General features: G+C 38.5%; 1 protein-coding gene across 1 annotated transcript; it reads right to left on the bottom strand.

The window, feature by feature from the left end:
* Positions 1-4,841: 4,841 nt before the first annotated feature.
* On the bottom strand, positions 4,842-19,254 carry LOC105382163 (exonuclease 1). The gene is made up of 12 exons (XM_048631735.1): positions 18,982-19,254; positions 18,776-18,895; positions 18,360-18,411; positions 17,550-17,759; positions 17,144-17,244; positions 15,721-15,835; positions 15,173-15,332; positions 12,878-13,065; positions 12,310-12,485; positions 11,364-12,039; positions 6,270-6,463; positions 4,842-5,905 (listed from the first exon to the last, which is right to left on the bottom strand). Exons 1-12 carry the CDS (start codon positions 19,140-19,142, stop codon positions 5,887-5,889), a joined length of 2,172 nt encoding a protein of 723 aa, XP_048487692.1. The 5' UTR covers positions 19,143-19,254; the 3' UTR covers positions 4,842-5,886.
* Between the last annotated feature and the right edge of the window lie 1,465 nt (positions 19,255-20,719).

Raw genomic sequence — 20,719 nt, 5'->3', positions numbered from 1 at the left:
TATGAGAGCATACCTCTGCTATTTTTGTGAAATATACTGGTAGACAATTAATTTGTAAATTTAAATCTGTAAATATCTCAGCAATCGTAAGGTGTTTTGGGGAGTTGTTTAGGGGGAGTTGTTTTAGGTATGTTTTTGTATGAGGGCAGAGGTATATTTTTGTGAAAAATACTGGTAGACAATTTAAGATTTGGAAATTTAAATCTGTAAATATCTCGGCAATCGTTAGGTGCTTTGGGGAGTTGTTTAGGGGGAGTTGTTTTAGATATGTTTTTGTATGAGGGCAGAGGTATATTTTTGTGAAAAATACTGGTAGACATTTTAATTTGGAAATTTAAATCTGTAAATATCTCGGCAATCGTAAGGTGTTTTGGGGAGTTGTTTTTGGTATGTTTTTGTATGAGGTCAGAGGTATATTTTTGTGAAATATACTGGTAGACAATTAATTTGGAAATTTAAATCTGTAAATATCTCGGCAATCGTAAGGTGTTTTGGGGAGTTGTTTAGGGGGAGTTGTTTTTGGTATGTTTTTGTATGAGGTCAGAGGTATATTTTTGTGAAATATACTGGTAGACATTTTAATTTGGAAATTTAAATCTGTAAATATCTCGGCAATCGTAAGGTGTTTTGGGGAGTTGTTTAGGGGGAGTTGTTTTTGGTATGTTTTTGTATGAGGTCAGAGGTATATTTTTGTGAAATATACTGGTAGACAATTAATTTGTAAATTTAAATCTGTAAATATCTCAGCAATCGTAAGGTGTTTTGGGAGTTGTTTTAGGTATGTTTTTGTATGAGGGCAGAGGTACATTTTTGTGAAAAATACTGATAGACAATTGGAAATTTAAATCTACCTGTAAATATCTATGAACTTGTGCATTATATGCATAGTATATACGTGATTTTTTTAAATGGTTCTACCTTTTTTGGCATAAGATTTATTTGCCTAATCTCGTATTGCATAGTAACGTTTCGTCAAAGTCTCGTTACGCCGAAAATCGTATGGCATAAATCTCGTTTAGTAAAAAGTTATTTCGCATAACATTGTTTAGCCTAATAATGGTATGGCCAAATCTTGAATAGCCTAATAATGCTATGGCATAGATTTATACAAAGTAATAATATTCGTTTGGCTTTAACTTTGACGGAGCGTCTCCCTACATAGCGCAAACTGGTGCCTTGTATTGTTTCCGCTGTTTGGAAAACGCTCCGCTCCGCTTCGCTTCGCTCCGCTTTGGTTTTGATGAACATGTGCACCTAACACGCTCCTCCTCGCTTTGCTCGTCGTCGCACCTATTTTTAGGTTTCGATCTCATGGGGTTTGTAATAATTATAATGGTCGTTAACTTTCGATTTTTTGATCATACAATATCGTGATTTTCGGGATGTAGGAGAAAAATACCACAATTTGTACATTTACTACATACTTAATATATTATTTATTAAGATAACATTAGGAGAAACAAGATTATACATAGGTATAGACGAACATAAATTTGAGCAAACGAAACTTAGGTGTTCAAAGATTGTGCCTAAAGAGTTTTAGACGAAACGAGCCTTATGCCACATAAGTCTTGGCAAAGTGATGGTTCAGCCAAAAAAGTTTAGACCATACGAGTTATGCGAAATGAGTTTTGGTCAATAAAGATTATGCGAGATGAGCGGAACCCTATGTTAAGTTATGTTTCATGTGTGTGTGTACAAACGAAGAATATTCTATCTATCTATGTATCTAATATTAGTAAAAAAAATTAAATGTTTATAGGAGGGCATCCCCTTAACTTGAAAATGTTACGCGCGGCATAACGAAAGTACTTCATAAGCGAGGAGCGGCGTAACGCAAGTAGGTTGAAAGCGTAGGCTCGGAGCGGCGTAGCGGCGGCCCGACGTTAAGCCAGCAACTCTGCTTAACGATGAAAGCAGCCGAATGCTATTAATTAATGATAAACAATTTAAATTTCATTAGTAACAGAACTTATTGACCGTCAGCGTAAAACAAAAGAACGACTTACAAAAGAGGTCACCGGCAAAAAGCTTTTCATAAAGCCGTTATAAGCATCCTTCTTTTGAAAATACCAGTTCAGGGGTTTTGATTATTTATTTAAATGTGTAGGTACGTAATCGTTCCGGCGCCGCTTGGGACCGAAATAACATCATTTACATATTACATTAAATCAGTGAGAAAATTTAATTAGCAAACTCGTTTTATAACGATTTCAACGGACTCGTATGCGGCCGTGTAATGCGGGACGGGTATGATATGAATTTCATGAAATGGGCGGCTGACCATTATCGTGAATTACTAAATTCTGGGAGCCACAGAAGCTGATCGACCAGCAGTATCTAGGTACGTTCTGCTAAAAAATCTTTGGGTAAAATTGCACACAAAAGAAGTTAATAAAAGTGCTTGTTTACATTCAACTTTCCCTTGTAGGTTAAGCGGCAAAATACCGTTTTTGGTGACCTGAAAAATGGTGAAAAAACGGGGTTCTTTGTATTCGATAGTTTTTACACTGGTGGAGTTGGAGTACCTATATAGTACTGCGACTTCTGCGACTGGCAAGTAAAGTCGCGGGAAAGCCGCCACCTAGCGGTACACGCGCTGCACTAGCTCCGCGCCATACATAATTATCAGTATTTTCACTGCTCGACCGGTTTAACTAACACGTACACTAGGCTCGCTATACAAATCAATAGCCGCGTATAAAATAATAATAATAATAATAAAGTTCTTTATTTACAGGTAAGACCCATTAGAATACAAATACAATAGTAAAATTAAATTAAATTATACATAATATGTTGCCTATGATAACTAATCTATAAAGCTAAGATTAGTTAAAAATTGCCATTCTCAGCACGCTCGACCGGTTTAACTAACACGTACACTAGGCTCGCTATACAAATCAATAGCCGCGTATAAAATAATAATAATAATAATAAAGTTCTTTATTTACAGGTAAGACCCATTAGAATACAAATACAATAGTAAAATTAAATTAAATTATACATAATATGTTGCCTATGATAACTAATCTATAAAGCTAAGATTAGTTAAAAATTGCCATTCTCAGCACGGTGCACGGCCAACCAGTGTCTAACAAATCCGTTATCAAGGTTGGAACTAATCGTTTCTAGGATCCGGTTGTTAGAGTTCCTAATCCTCTCCCAAAAAGCAGCTGAACGAAACCGAAATACAATAGTAAAATTAAATTAAATTATACATAATATGTTGCCTATGATAACTAATCTATAAAGCTAAGATTAGTTAAAATTTGCCATTCTCAGCACGGTGCACGGCCAACCAGTGTCTAACAAATCCGTTATCAAGGTTGGAACTAATCGTTTCTAGGATCCGGTTGTTAGAGTTCCTAATCCTCTCCCAAAAAGCAGCTGAACGAAACCGAAGGACAGCATAGAAGTCCGGGACCCTGGCGTCCGCGAACATGCCACTCGCGCTGCAGTACCTGGGTAACTTCATTATAATACGGAAGGCGTCATTGTATTGCACTCTTAAGACATTGTAAAAGCGTTTGGTGAAGTTAACCCAGAGCTGACAGGTATAAAAAGTTTGGCAGTACGCTTTGAACAATGTTATTTTGACTTCACGGGAGCAGCGCGCGAATCGCCTGGCGAGCATGTTGCAGCGCACGGCCAGCGCGCGCCGCTCCCGCTCCATGTCCTGTTCGTCGTTCAGCTGCTCGTTCAGGAGGTGACCCAAGTACTTGAAGCTCCTCACTACCCGAACTGGTGAACCCAGCAAGTAAACCGGCGGCACCGTCTCCGGACCCCCACCTGCACGAAATACGAGCATCTCGGTTTTCGCCACATTATACTTTAAGCCGTGTCTTTCAGCAAAGGCTTCACAGACTGAAAGCAGCTTCCTTAATCCGTTAATCGAGGGGCTGAGAAGCACCATATCGTCCGCGTAGCTCAAGTTGTTAACACACACGTTATCAACATGGAATAAAAGTACCCTCGGTGATGACCATATAAATTATAAACCGAGCATTTGATCGCGTTCTTGCAAACCCGAGGCATGCCTCGCCGAGGCGTGCGACAGGTGGATCCGCGGCTTATGAGCTCTAGGCGTATACCCACACTATGACCAACCATGTATTGTAAAGCTACCCTCATGTCAAAGATGTCATAAGCTAAGGCGATATTCGGCCAAATTTCCTTTTGTTCGAGTATTTAGACCACTGCTTGCACTAAACTAACCGTAAATGTAGACACATAAATATGGCACTAAGCGCATAGGTTTATTAAATTTATGGACGGGAAAATGAGAATATGGAAGGAAACATACCTGGGTATGGATGATTGTCTGTATAGCGGCAAGTAAGTCTCTTCGATTCACACCCGTTCACGTCCAGGTTGAGTGGCCGATATCCTTTCGCGGCACAGGGATACGGAAGATAGTAGTACGCGACGGATTTGATGTTACTTTCGTGCAAGATGGGAGCGATAGCATAATCGGTATCAACTGGCTCGGACCAAGGCACTTCACGAAATGGGACGAAGGGTGGCAGACTGGCAGATGACACCGGCTAGTATCCATCTACCCGCAATTTTCATAAAGATAGGGTAGGTCAAATACTACAATATTATAACTGAGGGTAGGTAGTAGATAGTGTAATGGGGAATGAATGAACGAACCGAATGAAACTTTGGCACCACAATAGAGTGTACCCGAGTGTAACTGACTAATCATATTATTGGGGGAAATAAATTGCGACTGAACCATCCAATTAGAACTGGGGAATCGTATAAGTACCTAAGTGTCGTCTGAAAATAGCTTTTACTTTTTTTGTATAGGGAAATTAATAAACACTTTATTATACTGTATCACAAAATATCGTTTAATATATTTACTTAATTATCACAATAAAAATCAAATCTTTAAGAAGTTAACATCACATAATGATTGAGAAAGTCACCACATTAAATTGCATTGTGCATGTTACATAGTAAGCTGCGTACAGACCGGCCAAACGAACGCCAACGAACGGGTTTCGTTGACCTTCGTTGCTGCAATCCCTGTATTATGTATGATAAATATCCATCGTTGGGCGTTCGTTGGGCCGGTCTGTACGCAGCTGTAGATACAAATACTTAAGCCGGGTCCAGACATGTATCATTTGCCCGATCCGATCACCGTGTCCGTATCGTCGACGCGTATCATGGCCGCATATGTGGACGGTTAATGATACGCAATCTCAATACGCCGTTATGATACAGCCCGTCCTATGTTGTGTCGGTTTTTGTCCGATCATCAAAGGAATTATAACTATTGTGAAGATACGGATACGAGACGGCAAATCGGAGGCATCGGCAGATACGGTACGGTTATCGGATACGGTGATAGGATCGGGCAAAGGATACATGTCTGGACCCGGCTTTACAATTTATTTCACATAAAAGATCCATCAGGGCCCTTATTGTAAGAAAAATAATAACGATTCGTAACATTAGGTTTTTTATATGAAATTCGGCTATGCACCTATACAGACTTAGACTCAATGATAAAAAATGCGTTTGGTAAATGCTCTTGTAAGATCAAAACATAAGTTAGGAAAGCAAATAATGTAACAAATTACAATTACTGCGGTTACAACGGTGTCTTGTACTGTATCACATTATTAATCAAACAATTCAAATAAAACAAATCAAACTCTTCTTTTAGTCATCATAACTGAGCACTGTTTAAATATTTCTACACGTGACCATAATTGAGGTGGGTCATACAAAAATTGTACTTAGGCATAACAAAACAAAACACATAATTAACATAACATGAATTGGCAGTAACAGGTTCATAAATAACAACATTATTCTTAAAACTAATTGTGGTCGCAGTCCAGAAGAAGGCAGTGGAAGACTTGTCGACTATTTCTTCAAAGTTGGCCTGAAAAAAGACAAGATTCAAGTAAATTTTAACAAAATTACAAAACAAAGATTCTGATTTATTAAGATTTAATTGAACGTATATTGGACACTATTTGAATATGCCATATAGTAGTTCCATATAATTGTAGGCAAACCAGAAGCGAACATTTACCGGCCATCGTCGGACAGGACGTAAGATCGATTAGGGCACATCCAAGAACCAAGGAACAATAAATATGTCCCGACCAGGAATCAAACCCAGGATCCTCGGCACAACAGTTACTAAAGACCACCCGATCCGATTACATAAGCATTGTGTATAAAACAATAATGTTTATGTTGTTGGTGTACCATAGAGAAATAAATAAAACAAAATAGTTTACCGTTTTTGAAAGCCGAACATGCTAAGCAGCGTGGGCTGATTGGCCGGCCTCTTCAATGCGTCCGCTTTGCACGTCAGTTTCTTCTTGATCGCGGGGTGAGGCGCGGGGGGCGCGGGGTGCGGGGCGAGGGGGGAGTCCTCTTTGCTCCTCCACGTGGCTGTCACAGGGTCGGGGCTGGAGCTGCCGAAGGCTAGCTGTGGGGTGGGAGGAGTTGAATTGTTTATTTTATTTATTTATTTATATTTTGGCAACAAACAGTCATTTACAATAAATTTTACACATATATAGTGGTATTATTATAGACCTATAGTGCCGACAATAATCACAAACAATTGATTAACTTATAGCTAGTTGAAGTTGGGTGAGGTAGGTAACTACAGTCCATTAGCAGCCAGAGTACACTCGAGAGCAGCTAATCGAGTTCATACAGACTGATAATCATAAAAAGTATTTCGGCCGCCAAGCACACTCATACCGTCAACGAACTGCAGATATCTATGCGTTATTCATAATAGTAATAGGTATTATTATTACTTACAATATTTTGGTCAGTCTTGTTGAATGAGCGCAAGTGGTTAAGGTGATAAACAAGTTTTCATACTAAGTAGGTATTTATAAAGTTATTACAATAGGTAAGTAAATTATGTATTAAATAGGATATAAAAATGGGTATTTATACACGGCAAACTAGATTACCTGCCTATAATCCTAGCGTGAACAAACATGGGTTAGTAATTGGTACCCAGTACCGAGTCACAATTAAGTGTTTGAGAATAATTATCATGATTCATCCTTATCACAAAGTCCCCTAATTATTAGATGTTTAAACCTGCCATAGGCATTACTAAATATATCAATATCGGATGTTACATCCATTAAGTTACAGAAATTGACATTATAAGTTTGTTGGCTCCTTATAAGAAAGCGGTTACGGGTATAGTTTTTGTTCGCATTAGGTGGCACAAACACATGTAGGTATTGATTATTTAGTTTAGCAACGCGAGAGGGGCGCGTTATGAATTTAGATTTCGAAATAAAGTTGATCTTTTGCAGTAGGTCTGGGCAGTCTATAGTATTGTTGAGAATTTTGTAAAGGTAACAGAGGTCAAAATAAGAGCGTCGCTTATACAGAGATGATAAGTTATAGTGTTTCAATGATTGCATATAGTCTGAAGAGTACTCATTACCCCTATGATTGAGTAGGTTAAGAAATTTCATTTGAACCTTTTCTATTCTGTCGATGTGTATTTGGTATACTGGACTCCAAATGGACAACATTTCAAAAAACTAAAGCTGCTATAAATCGAAAACCATTTCGAGATTTAGCTCTAAAGGCCACAAAAAAAATGTTTTTATATTTATTGGATGTATAATTTTCGAGAAAATCATAAAATAGTAAAAAAGTGCTGATGACGTCATGCATCAGGTGCGATGCATTTTGATGATCAAAGCCTATAGATTTAAAAACAAAGTAACTGTCACTTTCATTTTTGATTGACTTTGACGTTTTATCGTGACGTTGTTGTTTATTTGGGTCATTTTCATTAATTCTGTTCCGACACTTTCTGACTATTTTTTTTATTTATTATTAAGAGATGACCTTTATATAATATGTCCCAGAGCATGCCACCGCCTACACAGCTGAAAAAATGCTTCTGCTTATTTTTTTACATGATAAGTACCTACTTTCCATCATCAGAAATATCAAGGTCAGTTGAAAATGACCCATTTGTTGGTTGGCATGTAAACAAAGTTTAAATGTCACTTGTCAGTGTCATTTATGTTTTTTTTCGAGACTCAGACAATAGACAAAAATAAAAATTGAGCCTAATATGTGACGTCACTTCCGGTTTTAAAATAATTAACTTTAAAGTTAAAAATAACATGCAAAAATTTATGTATGTACAAAATGAAAAAATACGGGTCCACTAATTTTCTATAAACTTTCCGAATAACTAATAAAAATATAGGGTAAAGAAAATGAAATGTTGTCCAATGACACATCCAAAGTCTAAAATAGATCTGACGAAAGAGAAATACAGAATCCTCAGGGTATGTGTGTTCTTAAAAGGTTTACTAACTCTATTAATAAAACCAAGCATTTTAAACGACTGTGCTACGATTTTATCAATGTGAAGGTTGAAGGAGAGTTTGTCATCCATAACTATTCCTAGGTCTCGAATACTTTTCACTCGTATAAGAGAGTATTCATTAAGGCAATATCGGAAATGCATTGGCTTATTTTTACGAGTATAACTGATTATGAAACACTTTTCTATATTCAAGAATAGTTGATTAATTGAGCAGTAATGAATTAATTTGTCTAAATCAGATTGTAGTTTTCTGCAGTCCTCTATGTCGTTTACAACTCTAAATATTTTTGTGTCGTCAGCATAAAGTAATTGGTGACTGCTGGTAAGGTTTTCACCTATATCGTTTATGTACAGCGTAAAAAGAACGGGCCCGAGGTGGGATCCCTGCGGTACACCTGAATTGACGTTTAAATAGTTAGATTGGTATCCCTTCATACATACAGCCTGACTTCTGTTTTTTATGTAGGACTCAATCCATCGCAGCAGGCTGCCGTGAACACCGGCTCTCCACAGCTTATTGATTAGGTGATTATGATTAATTTTATCGAAGGCTTTGGAGAAGTCGGTGTACACGACATCTACCTGTAGGTTGCAGTCCATGGCACTTAGTAGAAATTCCGTAAAAGTTAGCATATTTGTCTCCACACTACGACATTTCCTAAAACCATGCTGATCATTAGAGATAAAGTTAGACAAGAGTGATGTAAGATTGTTAGTTACAATCTTCTCCAGGATCTTACCAAAAATACACAATTTTGAGATGGGTCTATATTCTGTGATTAAGTTCCTTTTGGCGTTTTTGGGAACGGGTGTAATAAGAGCCTTCTTCCAGATAGCTGGGAAGATACCAGTGCTGAGAGACTGCTTATAGATAAGGAATAGTGGCTTTGATAGCTCTTCTGCGCATTTAAATATCATTAGCGGGTGTATACTGTCAGAGCCCGCTCCTTTATTAACATTTACTGATTTAAGTTCCTTCAGAGTTCTGCCCAAGTCAATTGGTATTGAGTTAATATTAATAGCTGAGCTAAAGGCCATTGGTGTGGTGGGATTTGATGAACATCTGGCCTGGTCATGTGTGTCGTCTACGAAAACTGAGTGGAAATATTCATTGAAAGAGTTACATATTTGGTTCCCATCGGTTAATGTTTTTCCTTGGTAAATCATTTCGCTAGGAATTTCATTACAATTACTTTTTTTACTTTTTATGTAGGTCCAAAAGTATTTAGGATCAACGATTATTTGTTCTTCACTAAACTTTATGTAGTTTTGATGTGCTAGGAATTCAATTTTCTTTAACCGTTTTCTAAGACATCTAAAAGCATAGAAATCTGATAAGTTTTGATATCTTTTCCATTTTTTGTGAAACTTATTTTTTTCCTTATCTAATTTTATAAGAGATTTACTATACCAGGGTGGATATCTAGAATTCGATGACACGATTCGACTAGGAACATATTTTTCAATTAAATCATTTAAGACAGAATAAAAATAATTGGTAATTTGGTTTATATCACTAAGAACGGAAAATTTAGCATTCCAATCTATACATGAGAGTTCCCGTTTAATTGATTCAAAATCTGATTTATAAAACATTTTTTTGGACCATTGATTGGGAATTAAAGGAACAGGAAAACATGTAGGTATTTTTATGTCCAAGGATTTATGGTGAGGATCTTCCTTGAGAAGTGGCGACTCACAGGATAATACTAAGCATTGAGTGTTACTGAATACTAGATCAAGGATTCTATTATTGATATTGAACTCTGAGTTGTACTGAGATAAAGCGGATAAATTCATAAAGTTTGATGTTAAGATGGCTAAATTGTCATTATTAGTATGAACATTCATGCTATCGATTTCCTCATCATAGTACCACACGGCATTACTTACATTAAAGTCTCCCACAACTAAAAAAATATCATTAGGTAATTGTAAATATTTTTCAGAAACTCTTTCAAAAAAATTAGATAATCGCTCCTTGTGCGAAGGACCGTGCGGTATGTAAGTACAAATAACATGCAAAGCTCCCGGACTATAAGCGGCGGAACCGCGGTTAGCAACATGTTGTAGCTTGGAGGAGAAGCGTATACTTACCCAGAGCTCATCAGCTGGAGCGGGCGCCGCCCACGCGCCCTGCAGCGTCGCGCACAGCTCCCGCCTCACGGCCACCAGCACGCCGCCTCCCCGCTCGCAGCCACTAGCAACTTGGTCTCGATCACAGCGAAACACTTCATAGCGACTATCTAAGTATTCTGAGCTGTAAAAGCCGTCCGTAAGCCAAGTTTCGGTTATACATATCATGTCGTAATCGTGAATTAAGACGTTTTCGAAAAATGAATGAGATTTTGTACGGGACCCTCTCACGTTCTGGTAATAAATAGATAAATTATTGTTAGTGTTCATTGATATTTAATGATGTATGATTTATAGTTTGTGCCACTAATGCGAACTTAGGAGTATCAAGGTATACATATACATAGTTGTGCAATAGATACAACATTATAACAGTAAGGAATGTTAAGATTGTTTTTACAGTACATAATGAACCTAGTGAACTTGCCAAATAAGAGCCATAAATAACACTTGCAACAAGTGTGGGCATAATATTGTTTAGTAACCCATAAATAATCATAACATACAGAATTGTTGTTATTACATAACGATTTGTAGTTTATGACTGTTTCCCGTGTATCAACTACTCATTTACGTATTTTCACTCAGACAAACATAAAATTTGGAGGGACGTTAGTGATAAGAGTATTCGGTATTTGATACCATGTGACTAGGGTGTTGGGGAGAAAATTAGGTGTGCGAGCATAACAGTTATTATAAGTTTTAAAGAGTTTACTCGATGATTCCATCGATCATCATAGATCGATTGATGGCTTAAAATCGATGAATAAGCTGGCAAACTTTGATAATGCTACCAATCGCGATGATGATAAAATTAGTATGTAAATTAAAATATAATTAAACAGTAAATAACCTCATAACTCACCTCAGTAGGATCAACAGGCACAACCAAACTCTCGAACGAGCAAGTATCCTCTATGACTGACACTTCAGTGTCCAGAATCGGATTTTTCAGTTCTTCCAAAGGCTTCACCCTGAATGGATTCCTAGTTCGAGGACTGGGCTCCAGAATAGGGCTCCTAGTGATCTTAACAGGGCTGTTTTCTGGAGAATTCTCTTTCTGTGAGCTGGATAATGTCTCAAACCCACTGTCGGGCTGAGAGTCCGGGATCTCAGAACATTGAGTATCAATTTCAAATACTTTATGTTCTAGTTTCTTCTCTGGAGACTCTTCAATGCAAATACTTATTGGGCTACTGCTGGCTGTATTACTACAACTGGATGGAGGACTGAAGAACTTGGATTCAACTATATTGTCATCTAGAACTGTCCGTGGAAACCTACTTAGCTTCTTTAACACTTGACTGTTTGCCGATTTCATACATTTAGCAAAGGACCTTTCCTTATTCTCTAGTATAGGAGATTTCTCCTTCAGTCTTGGTGGGTCAAGGTTTTGGGTATTGTCTTCGAGCATGGCTTTATCGTGAGGGTTCACTTCTTCTTGGGAATCTAAGCTTTGGGTATTCTTGGTATCTTCAAACTTCTGCTTCTTGGATTTAGGTTCTACGCAGTACATGCTGCTTAGTGTTTCTATTGAAAGGCTGAAAATAAGAAGGATTATATTAGTTTTCGTCACGAACGAGCATTAATAATATATCTATGAGCATACAGCCTAGATGGATGATGGGATATCACTCTTGTTATTCAGAAGCCTCTAGACAATCCAAGCTTATCTTAAGCGTAGCAGCTTTCTTTTTCAATTGTTTGGCAATTATACACATAAAGTTTTATAATTGTGCGACTATCGATATTTGTTCTTATTGTCCATACAACATTCTTATTCTAGCTACCTACAAAACCAACCCCCTTACCTCTCATCCTGAGTCTCAGCAACATACTTGGGCACCATATTGACCACTTTCTTCCGTGCTCTAGTCTTCGGAACGGCTATGATGGGCTCGGGTTTCTTCTCCTTTTTCGCCCAGGGTCTATCTTCAGTCAGGTAGACACTGAACCCAGGGTCCCATATGCTGGCGTGTGAGGCGGGCTTTTGAGCCCAGCTGTCGGTTTTTATGCTGTTGTTCTGAAAATACGAGAGCAAGATGAAGTGGTTAGTGACGCTGACGTAAAGGGAGGATATACGATTCACGGCCGGGCAGATATTCAAAATAATGCATTACTTTACAGTGACAGACTTGCTTCTATCTATAATTTAAGTAAAAAACCGCAAACGGCGTAAGCCTAATTTTATTCTGGCGGTATTTATTTAGCTTTGTGTATTTAATTATTTCAAAAATGCTGTTGTTATAAAATAATTATTATGCATTTATTGTAATATTTGTACAATAAGAGTTAAATAAAAAAAAAATACTGTATCTGCACGACCTTAGGTCCAGGCTTATTTCCTGCATTAGCAGTACATAATTATTCCATAGTAACGTCATCATCATCATCATCATCATGCCATGAAAAACATAAATAAAACGTTCTCACAGTGGGTCTCCGGTCGGGGTGCCAGTCGTCGACAGTCCGCAGTGAGAAGGGGTCGAGGTTGCCGAGCGCCAGTTGAAATGCCACGTCCGGCTCTAGCAGTTCACCCGCGTTGCAGCATAGCGCCTTCTCTGTGTCTGGAATTGTGATAAATATTCATAAGTGTTGCATCCTCCAGCTACACATAGGGTTCGTCATAGACAATGATAGCTGAATAAAAACATGACTAGTACAATAGGCAATTGAAAAGGTCAATGAACTTATTGCTAAATAGAATTTGCTTCCAGAAAACCTGATTGGTTGGGTCATACCATACCTAAAAGAGTTTCATATATTTAGCATAGTTCTCCACCAATCAAAGACTGGCTTTTTGGTAATGAGCCCTACTTTGTATACCTACCTATTTTAAACTTTATATTTTTTTACTGTGTTTTGTATACTTACAATAAAGTGTGTAAGTACAAATAAATATAGTACAAAATTTAAATGTATATGTATGTGTTTGTATAATATCACACCTTCATCATCAGTCTCAATGAGCCTCCTCATCATCCTCTCCAGTGGATCATACACATACTGGTGCTTGAACGTGGCCTCCGCCTGCAGGAAGGCGGCTCTATACTCTTGGTGTCACCTTCAGGACAGAGCGACGTGCGATTACCTAGTCAGTTGGCGAAGTTTCGCAGAGCGGATGTCTTATAAGGCGTGGATATGTCAATCTCAGAATAATCTATGCCCATAGAACTGAGCGTCGGCGCGACCAGCGAGACTCATTATTCTGAGACGTGAAAAGAGACTGTGACGTCGCACATAGCACGGCAAAATGAAGGGCGTTTAAAGTGGTCGTGTCGATTATAAAAATTTCACTTTCTTTAAAATACCTCACCTTCATCATCAGTCTCAGTGAGCCTCCTCATCGCCCTCTCCAGTGGATCATACACATACTGGTGCTTGAACGTGGCCTCCGCCTGCAGGAAGGCGGCACTCGTCTGTCACCGTCAGGGCAGAGCGGCGTGTGACTTCTATCTTCTACTACTATACTACTACTTCCACCTCCCCTTCACTTGTGATGCTTACCGCACGAATAAAATGTCGGCTCTTGGTGGTGAATCCATCATAGCGCAATAAAAATAGTGATGACTGTTAGTCTGCGGGTACGAAACTTTCGACGGGCGTAGCGACGGCGGGACGGGCGGTGCGGCGCTCGAGCTCGCGCTCTATCGCTCCACTCCGTCGTCGCCCGTTTTGTATACAACGCTATGTTTTTAATGTCCCGTCGTCAACCACCGTCCACCCGTCGCAAGTTTCGTACCCGCCGCCTGATTGCTAACCACCCCAATTAAATGTCGGCTGTTGTTCCATTAAATATCCATCATAGCGCAATAAACATAGTGATGACCGTTGATGACCATTAATAGCCTCACCTTCATCATCACACTCAGTGAGCCTCTTCATCGCCCTCTCTAGTGGATCATAAACAAACTGGTGCTTGAACGTGGCCTCCGCCTGTAGGAAGGCGGCGCGGTACTCGTCGGTCACCGTCAGGGCAGAGCGACGTGTGGCTTCTACTACTATAATACTACTTCCTCCTCCCCCTTCACTTGTGATACTTTTGCCCTGATCGCTTACCACCCCAATTAAATGTCGCTCGTTGATGGTGCGTCCATAATCCTACTAATATTATAAATGCGAAAGTTTATGAGTATATTTGTATGTGTGTATGTTTGTTATTTCTTCACGTTAAAACGGCTGAACCGATTTTAACGAACTTTGGTAGGAGTTAGCTGAGACTCTGGATTAACATATAGATAGGCTACTTTTTATCGCGGTATTCTCACGGGAAAAGAATAGAATAGCTAAAAATTGTGATGACAGTTAATAACCTCACCTTCATCATCACACTCAGTGAGCCTCCTCATGGTCCTCTCCAGTGGATCATAAACATACTGGTGCTTGAACGTGGCCTCCGCCTGCAGGAAGGCGGCACTACTCGTCCGACACCGTCAGGGCAGAGCAACGTGCGATTTCCTAGTCAACTTCGCAGAGCGGATGTGACTTATAAGACGTGGATATGGCAATCTCAGAATAATCTATGCCCATAGAACTGAGCGTCGGCGCGACTACCGGGACTCATTATTCTGAGACGTGAAACGAGACTGTGACGTCGCACCAAGCACAGCAAATAACTTTCGTTTAAAGTGGTCGTGTCGGTTATAAAATTTTTACTTTCTAAAAATACCTCACCTTCATCATCAGTCTCAGTGAGCCTCCTCATGGTCCTCTCCAGTGGATCATACACATACTGGTGCTTGAACGTGGCCTCCGCCTGCAGGAAGGCGGCGCGGTACTCGTCCGTCACCGTCAGGGAGGACTTGTTGAAGAATGAGGGCAGCTTCTTGAGAGCCTGGAAGGGTGAGGTATTTTTACACGTATTTTTACACACTGTTGATGAACCGTTCAGAATCTGACAATTTAGTAACTGAGATTAAACCACAGACTTTAGACCAGGGAATTACTTATTATTATGAATTATCTACATACACAACATCAGAGCAATATGTGAAAAACTATTGTACTTGTGTATTTTATAATGCATAATGCTGCCCAAAAATTACTTAGGACAATGTATGAAAAACGTTTCATGTTATGACGTAAAATTTTACACTGCACTGTATACCGAACAGTTTTCTTTTATGAAGAGTTGGAATTGGAATCGAATTAGATTTAATTCTTACGTGAGACCTATGTACGAAACCCTCTTCATACTATGCAAATCATGGAAAAACACTCACATTAGCGAAATTAGAGTCTTGTGTGGCGACGACGAACTGCCTCGCCTTGGCCAGCCCGATGCCGGGCAGCGACGCCAGGTAGTCGCACCCCGACATTATGCACATCTGACGGAATCTGGAAAGAGAAATAGTATGAGCATCAATAAGGATAGTTTAGAGCTTTCGTGGTGGCGTAACATATAGGAAGTACTACTGTTCAATGCAGTTAAGGTGAAGGAAAACATCGAGAAGAAACCTGAATATCTAGATTTCTAGCTGTATATTCAAAGCATTGTATTCGTTTGACGGCGATACGTCTCGCGTGATTACATATATCACGTGAGTGCAAATTAACAGGGAGTTGCTTGTGAATTACGAATGGATAGAGATAGCCCAAGATCGAAATGAGTGGCATAAACTGAAGGAGGCCTACACCTTTGAGGTTGAAAATGGCTAAGAAGAAGAAAGAAGATCCCTTTGGGGATTACAGTTGTGAGTATTTATTTATTTATTTTTATTTATTTATTTTTATTTATTTATTTTACATTTACGGAAAAATTACAGCTATTAATAGTTGGATAGCAATTAAAACGTATAGCTAAAAGCCAATTATCAGTTTTCACTGATACAAAACTTAATACATAATAAAGAACACAAGACTGCTAACAATAACTTAACAGAGTAATTTGCTATACTTAATTATTACACTACAATATGATTATATAACTAGGTATCTAAATTTTAACTCAATAACTTAATTAATCAAGAATTTATATAGTAGGTTGTACCTTCCTACATTAAAAACAAGTCTAAACGTATACTTACCTAAACTCATACATAAAACTTAAACATAAAACAATTATACAAAGCAACATGACACTGCTTAAAGATAATTAACTTCTACTGCCGCTACGCCAAAGACGATACGAAATTGCGTATATAAGTTTCTTTAACCGTTTCTAAACTACTGCCAAATATATCGACCTCGCTTGAGTTGCAGAGACAGTTAATTGCATTACTTGTTCGTATAGAAAAGAAGTTTTGCCGAAAGTTAGTGCTGCAAGCGGGTATGTGCAGGGTTTTGAATTTCCTGGATGGTCTAGTTGGGACATTGAAGTTTACCATCTGAAGCAGCTCCGGACAATCTATGTGACCTCTAATTATTTTATAAAAGAAAATAACGTCGGCTACTGTCCTACGCAGTTTGAGGGGAAGGAGATGGAGGCGTTCACAGCGGTGTTCATAGTCGGTGTAGGGAATCTTGAATTTAAATCCGATGTAGCGTGTGAACTTCCTCTGGATCTTCTCAAGCCTATTAATATAAACCTCGTATTGAGGGTTCCAAATCTGACTGGCATATTCAAGATGACTGCGAACATACGCACAGTACAGTAGTTATGTATGCACATACTTATGTTATTACTATAAACATTGAATACTGCACCTGTCGAACGAGTATCTCTCGATGGGGCAGCGCATCACGAGCGGCAGCCGCGACGTGTCCACGAGGGTGCCATTGCCATCTAGGTCCATCTTGAATAGCACCTGGGAATTGGAAGAGACATTAGTTTAAAGTACAAGCTGTAGTGGCAGTGGCTGGACATGTCTGCCAGAGTAATGATTGCTCTTCGGGTATAGAGTAGATAGACAAGTAATTTCTATGATATAAAGAAACAGATGAACATAGTCTATGAAACAATACCAGGCAAAGACATTATCATTGTTGGGCTTTTATTTTGAACACATTAAGCCCAACCAAACCTCCTATTCTTCCTCATAGTCCGGAAAACTAAAGAAAGTCTATTTCTATTTACTACTACTATTTAATCCAACATTTACCACCCCCTCACCTTAGTACACCCAAACAGTATCAAGTCCGAGTCCTCAGTGATGACCAGCTGGGCTACATTCTTGACATTCAGGTAGGCGAGCTGCGAGTCGGCCTCGTACGGGGCCACAATACAGTCCACGTTGCGGCGCCGACACTCCTTGATGAGGCTGAGTGCCATCGCGTGCGTAATGTCCACGCCGCGACGCATGAAGGAACGGGCCTCATCTATCTGGAAAATTAATTAATGCATAACTATGTCACCATTCTTGTGTCAACTTGGACGAGATCCTTCCTCAGTGACCTCAATTCTGTTGGAATCTCCTGGGACAAAGCCAGGGAAAGAGAACAGGAATGTCTGGGGAAGAAATGTGGAGGCCCTATGCACCTTGTGGAGTTAGAGGAATAATAATTTCCCAGGATATTATAGGCTAATAGGACATAACTACTACGAATTTTTTATGCCATTTGTACATCCTAACTAATATTATAAATGCGAAAGTAACTGTGTCTGTCTGTTACTCTTTCACGCCAAAACTACTGACAGATTTGAATGAAATTTGGTATATATATGGTCTAGACCCATAAATAGGAAAGAACATAGGCTACTTTTAATCCCGGAATTCCCATGGGTAACCTTTTTTAGGCGAAGCGAAGCGCGCGGGAACAGCTAGTATAATATATGTTAGATTAAGTTTTGTGTACAAATAAAGAATATCTATCTATGTATCCGAATTAAATTTTCAATAAATTATTCAATTAAGGAATTTTACAAATATTATTTTCCTTTATCAAAATTTTAAAAATCTTGTTAATGATATCATTAATATACCTGGCCAAGACTCAATAGTTCTGCAGCTCTCTTCTTAGATATATCTCTGGACCTGAAATGAAGACAGTCAAACTAGATTAAAATAATGATTGCATGTTATTCTGAAGTACCAAGGAAAAGAATGGATTATAATATACTGTCAATTTATTGAATTGGGATCTTTTCACTTCCCTCTGATAGAGGCATCAAGTATAGAAATGCCTCTGTTGATATATCTGCTGATGCCACCGTTAACCATTGGGCATAATTATTCATTTAAAGACTTCTATAACATTTAGCATTGACCCTCATTGAGCCTTTTGTCCCTGCTGAGGGACGTCAGGTGATGGATGTATGTATGTATATATTGTCACGACTGCCACTTGGAGGCTCAATCTATCAGGAATCTTTACCACTTAAATACTTTTAATACTTACTCTCTCCTTTTAGCTTCAGTCATTGCTTTGGCCGGCAGATGTCTTCCATCAAACACCAGAATAGGCTTAATGTTCTTGGAGAGCAGCATCGTGACATACTTCAAGCAATATTTGATATGTCTGGAAGCATAAAATACAAATTCCATGAATACATGTAAGTGAAAATGGCAAACATAAGTTACCAAAGAAACTCTTAAACTACTTACATGTCTGTTTCTTCTCCACGCACTATTTTATCGGCACAGGCGAAGGCTCCCTTATGGAGCCAGCAGTAGGAATCTATGGCCACAGTACATCCACTGAACTCGTCAACATTGGCTCGTCTTGATGCCTTCTCCAGGAAGGGAATCAAACCTGTAATACCCATTGTGAATACCTACAAATACTTCATGGATGACTGAATTTTAAGTACAGATATAAGATCTTAAAGTTATCTTTAGCTATTTGCATTCCTGTGCAATACTGAATAGAGAAAATATCACTATCAAAAAGTTACAACAAGCACCAAAACAAATGAAAAATGAAATCGAAACGAAATGTCAGATTTCGCGCGCCGCCTTTTTGAAGTTAAACATTGATGCAGATTGTTACTGATTCACATGAAAACACACATGATAAAATTATAAAATTTATATGTTTTAAATTTAATATAATGAGTCATCGTGATCGAAATGATAAATTATTTATCTTTTTAGATTGAAAAACATACATTTACGATTTTTTATGTGTATATTACTGTAATTAAATTTACTACTATAGCATACTAAAGAAATGCATTTGAAGTTTTTTTCTTTTTTTTTTTTTTTTTGGTTATTTTTTTTCCTTTTCACGGAAAAGGCTAAGGGCATCATCCCATACCGCCTGGTCTTATTTAATTTTGTCTTCTATGTGATTTTATTCGAGGCCAAAGGCCTTGTCTTTCGTTGTAATCTTCAAATTTTCTTGTAAATATAAGGTCGAAACCAAGTCTTTAGTATTATATTGTCGAGGCTTATAGCCTTGTCTATCGTTATGTATCGTTATATCAGGGTACTGTGTATTTTCCGGTATTTGTTATTTTTTCAAATAACTCCAATAGTATTCTTGATATACTCATAAATGGGGTAGAATGTATCCGTATTCTTGAGAAGATCCTGAATAGAGCGCGGGACATCCAGGGCTTCTTTGTATAAATCCAGTAAATTGTCAATAAGAATAATCCTTTGTAGATTAAATGCAGAGCAATCAAAAAATATATGATCCAGGGATTGAATTATATCGTTATTACAGTATGTGCAATTTGGGGAAGGTATCATTTTTAATCTAAAAAGGTGTTCATTGAATCTGCCATGTCCAAGTCTTAAACGACAAATAGTTGAATAAAAGTTTCTGTTTATAAATTTTCCTTTGATGAACCAGGGTTGAGTAATGTCGGAGTTGATAGAGCTATACCATTTTCCTTTACTTTGGATTGTTTCATGCCAATGAGTCATCCATTGGTCTTTTATAATATTCTTGATTTATTATTTCAATACCTTAGCTACTTACCTGGTGGAAATAAATTCAAGATGATGTTGAATTTCTTGTAGTAACTATAAGCGATACAGTTTAGCGAGCGGTGGTAGCTCAGTCGGGTAAGCGCCCCCTTCTCACGATGCGGGTTCGAATCCCGGCGCTGACATGTACCAATGAGTTATTTTAACTTAAGTACAATGTATATCATCGCTCTTACGGTGAAGGAAAACATCGTGCGCATCTAGCACATCTAGATATGTGAACCCACCAACCCGCAGTGGACCAGCGTGGTGGGAAATGGTCCAAGCTTAGGAAGGCAGTTTAGACCTTGGGGATATGCACAAAGGTTCCACTCGAGAGAGCCAGGTGCAGGTACTTACACCCCCACAGAGAATAGAATAGAATGGAATAGCGATACAGTTTTTTTTGTCAAACGAAATCTCCTAACAA

The sequence above is a fragment of the Plutella xylostella genome, chromosome 29 (assembly GCF_932276165.1).
Source record: "Plutella xylostella chromosome 29, ilPluXylo3.1, whole genome shotgun sequence".
In the NCBI taxonomy this organism is placed as follows: domain Eukaryota; kingdom Metazoa; phylum Arthropoda; class Insecta; order Lepidoptera; family Plutellidae; genus Plutella; species Plutella xylostella.
Note: the sequence above shows the minus strand (reverse complement) of the source record. Positions and strands in the feature narration are given on the sequence as shown.